The 7,505-nt window shown below is 31.4% G+C and overlaps 1 protein-coding gene across 1 annotated transcript; it reads left to right on the top strand.

Annotated features, from left to right (window-relative positions):
* Window positions 1-813: 813 nt before the first annotated feature.
* On the top strand, window positions 814-5,113 carry LOC107859423 (serine carboxypeptidase-like 31). The gene is made up of 10 exons (XM_016704436.2): window positions 814-1,177; window positions 1,690-1,797; window positions 2,211-2,306; window positions 2,577-2,669; window positions 2,761-2,843; window positions 3,544-3,831; window positions 4,023-4,156; window positions 4,274-4,369; window positions 4,510-4,615; window positions 4,704-5,113. Exons 1-10 carry the CDS (start codon window positions 889-891, stop codon window positions 4,851-4,853), a joined length of 1,443 nt encoding a protein of 480 aa, XP_016559922.1. The 5' UTR covers window positions 814-888; the 3' UTR covers window positions 4,854-5,113.
* Window positions 5,114-7,505: the final 2,392 nt, after the last annotated feature.

The raw sequence follows: 7,505 nt of genomic DNA, 5'->3' as shown, positions 1-7,505 counted from the left end.
ATATTAATAGACCTTTCATCCAATGTGGCTTTGCTCTTTCCTGTATAATAAGCCACTCCTAAACTTTTAGTGGATTAGTAGTAAATTATACATTTTGCTTTGGATAAAATTACTTAAAAATGATAATTAAGAGCCATGTTAAAGTTACCCTTTTGGACATTTGCTCACGTGATTAGTGACCCAACAACCCACACACATTAAAATGGAGACTCCACTAATTAACCCTTTAATGTCCATGCAAATTAAACAAATTAAGCTCTAGAATACACCTGCCTAAAATCTATGTCAGATGCCATAGTCAATAGGCTTGAGATTTCCACATTTAAAACATAAGTTGGTATTATACGCGCTCCCCATAAATCTTTACTCGTCCATGTTTAACTTGGCACAATTCTTAAGAAACAATAAATAAAAGGTTAATTTTATTATGTCACACTTTAAATATAACAAATTCAACTCTTTGGCTAATGCACTGGTAGTGACTATATTTAATAACAAGAGTAAAACAGACACAAAATGACAAATTATCTCTTTATTTTCTATACTTGACAAGTAAATTAAAGATGGACGGAGAGATCGTATCAAACATTATTTATTCTTTTTAGAAGAATGAACAGTGTTTACTTAACCTCCAGCATAACTCGAACTCTCGATCTATCGACGGATGGTGCAGATGCTCAACAGGTCTCACTTATCACCTTATAGATAATGGGTTTGTTCATAAAGTTTTTTTATTTTTTTGTACATTAGTTCAAAAAGTGCTTTGTTGCCACAACTATAAATAGATAGGTGGAGCGTGGTGTACTTTCACTCTTAACAAAATACTACTACCACTACCACTTGCTTGTTGTCTCCAAGTTGAAGTATTATATATCAACCACAAACATCATGTTTTCCCAATATTCCCTACTTATTATTTCCTTAATATTATTTTTGAAACCATTGGAAATAGTTGGACGTTCTCACCAGTGGTCCAATAACAAGAAGTCTGACTCATTGGTCATTGATCATCATGAAGATCTTGTGACTGATTTGCCAGGACAACCTAGTGTAAATTTCAAACACTATGCTGGACATGTGACAGTAAATGAGAACAATGGAAGAGCACTCTTCTATTGGTTCTATGAATGCTCAACTGCCCCTCAGGATAAACCTTTAGTGCTTTGGCTTAATGGAGGTAAGACAAAAACAAAGCAAAAAAAAATAAAAAAATGACCTACATCTTTTGTTACAGTGGATAAAGTTCAGACGTAATAATATAGCATGTTTGTGTAACATTGGTAGGAAAACTATACGTTGATGTTATGGTCTATAAAAGTATATCCTTATAAGGACAATATTAATAATCTTGGCTAATATGTTTGGTATTAACTGAATTTGGCACTATTACATCTTTTTGACCAATATTCAAAGCTTTCTAGACGAGATTAATACATTATCTTTGACTGAAAAAGAAGCTTGGAAAATCATAGATGAAATTCCTTATCAATGAGATTAATATAATTCCACTAGCCAGTCAAACAATTCAGCTTTCTTTTCAAACAATATATATACTCAGATTCTATCAATAGTCACTAAAGAGAATATTAATTAGTACCATTTTTTACCCTTTCATTTTCATACTATTATTTATTTATTTGGTCTTTTTTTCTCTGATATATATATATGAGCTTGACAATGTTTGATCAGGTCCAGGATGCTCTTCAGTGGGATATGGAGCAACACAAGAGATTGGGCCTTTTCTTGTAGACTCTGATGGTTTTGGCCTAACACTTAATCCTTATTCTTGGAACAAAGGTTTGATTTCTTCCCTATAAAAATTACTTGCATGCATGCATTTCTGCTTCAAACCATACACTCCGTCCGTTTCATTTTATTTGTCTTACTTCCTTTTTATTCCCTTTTTTGCAACTCTTTAATCGAACTTTCTACCTGGCATGTTTAATACCGTTAGATTAAAGAATATTTTGGTACATTATTTCGCATATCTTTAATTTAAGATCGCAAGCTTCAAAAGTCTTCTTTATTTTTAAACTCGTGTACTAAGCCAAAACCAGACAAACAAATTAAAATGAAGGGAAGTATATTACACCCTAAGTAAGTTACAAAATATTATTCATCATAACTCGCTCACCAATAAAGTTAGTATAATACTTCTTTGTGTGTGTTTCTTTTGAATGATATCAATTCGATTTAATTTATTGATGCAGAGGCAAACTTGTTGTTCCTGGAATCTCCAATTGGTGTTGGCTTTTCATACTCAAATACAAGTGGAGATTATCTTAATCTTGGAGATGATTTCACTGGTGAGATTTAATTATAATACTCCTACTTATGTTCTTCACTTTTCTCTTTTCAAGACTTTGTCATATTTCCATGACTCATGGTTCAAGACTTTGTCATATTTCCATGACTCATGTGTACTCCAGAAATATCTTATGTGATGTTGATATTTTGTCTTAATGTCTTATGTAATGCTCATGTATCATATTCCTCTAGAAACACCTTACACATCTGATGTTGATATTATATTTTGTCTGTCTTATTTCTCTGAACTTTTTGGGCTATTTTACCAGCCAATGACACATATACTTTTCTACACAAGTGGCTTCTCAAGTTCCCATCATATAAAAAACGACCCTTTTATATTGCTGGAGAGAGTTATGCAGGTAATATACTTTTCTAATTGTTTATATACATATAAACAGTTAAAATTTTCTGCACCTGTTTACATTTTTTTATGGTTCGATCTCTTGGCAGGAAAATATGTACCTGAGTTGGCTGAAGTCATTGTTGACAAGAATAAAGACCCTTCCCTTTTCATTGATCTCAGAGGAATCCTGGTATGTATACTCCATCTATTCCAACTCATGTGACATAGTTTGAATAGTGTGGCACGAAGTTTTAAAAGGAAGCTATTTTTGATATTTATGGTCTAGAGCATGTCATTCCAACTCATGTGACATAGTTTGAATCGTGTGGCACGAAGTTTTAAAGGGAAACTATTTTTGATACTTATGGTCTAAAACATCTCATAGCCAGTGGCATAACTAAGAAATGTCAAGGGGTTCAATTACACCGTACAAATAGAGTAAAAATGATGGTTTTCGGTTATATGTGAGCTGTTAAATCTCCAGAAAAATTAAAGTACGTACAGTAGTATAGGATTTAAATTGTTTTAGGTCATGTGTTCAAATTACAACTATGACATTCTAGAACGTTCTTAAATTCCTTTTATAAATTTCTGGTTCCGTCATTGGACTCATAGCATGTGTTACTCTCAACATGTCATGACATCTACTACGTGCTTATAAACTATTCTCATTAAAGGTAAAAGGGGAAGTGTAACAAAGTTAATTATTCCCAAATTTAGAACAGACTCAAAATGAAAGCGTGTGACATAACTAAAACGAAGGAATCCGGGTCCATGAGCTCCACATGTCAATCATAAAAAGGCCGTATTACATGGCGTATGATGCCCAAAATAAAAATTTTCAGTATAAATGACCATTTCTATATAAAAATGTTGCTGGCGTGGTGCAGCTAGGTAATCCTGAAACATGTGATGCAGAGGACTGGAAGGGCCTAGTGGATTATGCTTGGAGCCATGCTGTCATTTCTGATGAAACTCACAAGATTATATCTGATTCTTGTGATTTTAACAGTAATGATACATGGAGCAATCAGACATGTAGTCAGGCTGTTGATGAGGTCCTCAAACAGTACAAAGAGATTGATATCTACAGCCTCTATACTTCAGTATGCATAAGAGATACTGCTAGTACTGAACGACAAACCACAAAAGTCTTATTTGACACCAAGTCCAAAATGGTAACTCAATCTTGCATCATGATATTTTGTCTATTTTACACAAGATGTAACTTGTACGAACTAACGTCACTCTAAAGGGGATCTATAATCTTGAAAATAATGCAGGTTACCTATTATATAGTTAAAAAAAACAGGTTGCATTTTACATTAAATCTGATAATATATTATTGATGTTTCAATATATAAAACAGATGCCAAGGATCATGGGAGGATATGATCCCTGTCTTGATGATTATACTTCTTCTTATTACAATAGACCTGATGTTCAAAAGGCTCTCCATGTTGTAAGTGATGGTCAACACCTTAAAAGCTGGAGCATCTGCAAGTAATAATTAATGAATATTATTTTTATAATTTTGAAAAATTCTTCCAAGTCCACAGTCCTTGTGGAAGTCTCTAAATCAGAGAAACTAACAAAGTTTAATACTATTTGAATATTCAGTATGTCCATCTTTGGTAATTGGTCAGACTCAAAGGAATCAGTTCTTCCTATATATCACAAACTCATTGATGCTGGACTCAAAATTTGGGTCTACAGGTACTATATCACTATTTCTTATTCTCATATTTTACACATTATTAATTGAGACCTCACCAAGTTATAATTGGTGGTACTTTAATATTAATAATAATTTTGTGGTCTAATAATACCTCATCATGCTGTTTTGGTCTGCTTAGTGGTGACACTGATGGAAGAGTTCCTGTTTTATCAACAAGATATAGTTTAAGTGCCCTTGGTCTGCCAATAACAACAAAATGGAGACCATGGTACCACCAGAAACAGGTACATATATTTGATCATATTCTTGTTACTTTCTTGTTCTTATTGTTATTTAACGTGGATATTATTAATAACTTGTTATGATTATTAGGTAGGAGGATGGGTTGAAGAGTACAAGGGGTTGACATTTGCAACATTTAGAGGAGCAGGACATGCAGTTCCAACTTTCAAGCCTAGTGAATCACTTGCATTCTTCACTTCTTTCCTTAATGGATTATCTCTTCCTTTTCAGAGGAACTAATTAATTGATTAAGGCACTAACTAAGGGAATATAATATATTAATTACCCTTTTTTACTATATACATTTTACCCTTCATTCAAAATGGGAGGAGGGGATATATATATAGTTTTAAAAGTACGTACCTCTAGAGGGATTAATTAGCACATGACCATCCACCTTTCTCCTGAGCAATATTAAAGGAGAATTTGGTTTTTGAATAATGTAATGGCTCTCTCATAAATATGAGTATTAAGAGGATAAATATATTTTGTGGCTTAAACTCCTTCCCCGTTTCATTTTTCTGCAGTTACTACAATAACTCGTTCGCTTTTATCACCTAAAATAAATTACGGTAAAAGAAGGGGCAGCTCGGGGCTCAAAGCAATTCTGGTTTCATGCAGGATGGGGTGCACCTGCAGGCGAAACTCTACTTAACAAGTGAAAAATTCAAAATTCAATTAATATTATCGCTATCCTATAACCATTACGATTTTATTATCTAAACAATCCATTCAATACGGTTCAATCTTTGAGAAGTATTTGAAGTAAAAAACTGGTTTCTGCTCACCAATCTTCAAATCTTTTTCCAAATGATAGTTCATACTATAACGCCACATAAATAGTTTGATGGAAAAAAAACACAAAATATAAATAGTATATGGTGTTGGAAGTTCTAAGAGTAGCATATGTAAGAGTTTGTGAGCACATGAAACATGATCACAATTTCGGTGGGGGACACATTTTGTCATAGGAACCCAAGGAACTAGTCTTGGTAAATTACAATTAATTATCTACTTGACAAACTTTCATTAGTAGTTATAATCAACTATTGTGCTTTAATTCTCCACTTGTTGGAAACGATACAGATGACAACAAAGAAAGGAACTTTCTAACATGTTTGGCCAAGTTTTTGGAAAGATAAAAGTGATTATTTTAAAAGTAAGGTGTTTAGCCTATCTTTTAGGGATTAAGTATAAGAGTTTTTGAGTCGCATAAATTGTTTTCAGAAAGTAGTTTTTTCGCTGAATATGTATTTCGAGGAATTTGCTTTCTGATGAAACTCATTTTCACCCCATGATTGGTGTCTAAAAGTTTAATAAATATGATCAAATTAATTAAAACAAGATGGAACTTTGGAAATTGCTTAAACAAGCTTCTTCTTTTTGTTCTCCTCCTTTATCAATGTCACAACACTTGAGAGATGTCTCAGAGGCTTTGAGGTTTCATCTTTAAGATGAATTACATGGCTTTCATTATAGTAGTTTGTTCTCAAACTATATATTTTACAGTATAGTAAGTTACAATTCTACTTTTACAATATATATATATATATATACGAAACAGTTTTTTTTTTTTTTTTTGTTCTTCTTCTTTACTTATTAGATGGAATGTGGGATAGGACGTCATTCCAACCTAATCGCACAAGCCTAACACCATTCAATAACGTACCATATAAAATACATGCTTAGTTATCTTGAAAAAAAATTTAAGTAGATTCAGACTTTTAAGGATTTCTCATGGGTTGTTCCAGCCCACTAAGGATTGGACTACATCCTCATTTCATAAATAATCTCAAGTAAAAATGTAAAATGTATAGCAAAATTTCCTAAGGAGCGTTATAAGCGTCAATTTCCGTAAACTATATGGGGAAATGTAGAAGCATGTTCCTTTCAAGACGCACCAAAATACACTTATCCACACCCATACAAACCTAAATCCTAAATGAAAGCACGCGGAGAAAGTATCTGAGTGTAACTATATGTGCATAATAGGTGGTATGTATGCATCTGTGTGTTTTCAAAGCATAAACTAGATGTATGTGTGTGTGTATATGTGTTTTTAAAGCAGAAGCTGAATGTGTGTATGACAATTGAATCCAATGTATACATTTTCAAAGCAGAAACTGCATGTGTGTGTGTGACAATTGAATCCAATGTATACATTTTCAAATTGGTCCAAAGTCATCCATAAACACTCAAACTTGTTGCCAAAATTCAATTAGATACCTAAACTAAGGTCTGTTCCTGTCAGGCTCCTAAACCCCCCCACATTTTGTTCCAATTGAGCCTTTTTTGCTCTATCAGCAAAAAGCTTAAAGTGTGTGTTGCACACACGTAATGACGTCGCAAAATAAGCTAATTGGAAACTGACACGTGGCATTGTGGGTCCAATAATTATTAAAAATTAATTATAATTTTTTTAAAAAAAAGTATATACAAATGGCATTGAGGAAATTATTAAAAAATAATTCTAAAATTATTTTAAAAAATAAAAAAAACTGATTATTTAAAAAAATTATAATTTTTTTTAAAAAATGAAATAAATTATTAAAAAATTATTTTTAAAAAAATATAATTATTAAAAAAAATTATAAAAAAATTTAAAAAATGAAAATAAAAAATGGCGAAGATATAAATTATGAAAAAATAATTATAAAATTATTTGAAAAATAAAAATTAAAAAATGATTATTTAAAAAAAAATTATAAATTTTTTAAAAAATGAAATAAATTATTAAAAAATTATTTAAAAATAGAAAATTAATTATTAAAAAAAATTATAAAACTTTTTAAAATGGCATTGAGGATATAAATTATGAAAAAAAAATTATAAAATTATTTGAAAAATAAAAATAAAAAACTGATTATTTTTTAAAAAATAGAATTTTTTTTT

The sequence above is a fragment of the Capsicum annuum genome, chromosome 2, assembly GCF_002878395.1.
Source record: "Capsicum annuum cultivar UCD-10X-F1 chromosome 2, UCD10Xv1.1, whole genome shotgun sequence".
Classification (NCBI taxonomy): domain Eukaryota; kingdom Viridiplantae; phylum Streptophyta; class Magnoliopsida; order Solanales; family Solanaceae; genus Capsicum; species Capsicum annuum.
The sequence above is the reverse complement of the archived record's forward strand: the minus strand, read 5'-3'. Positions and strand labels throughout refer to the sequence as shown.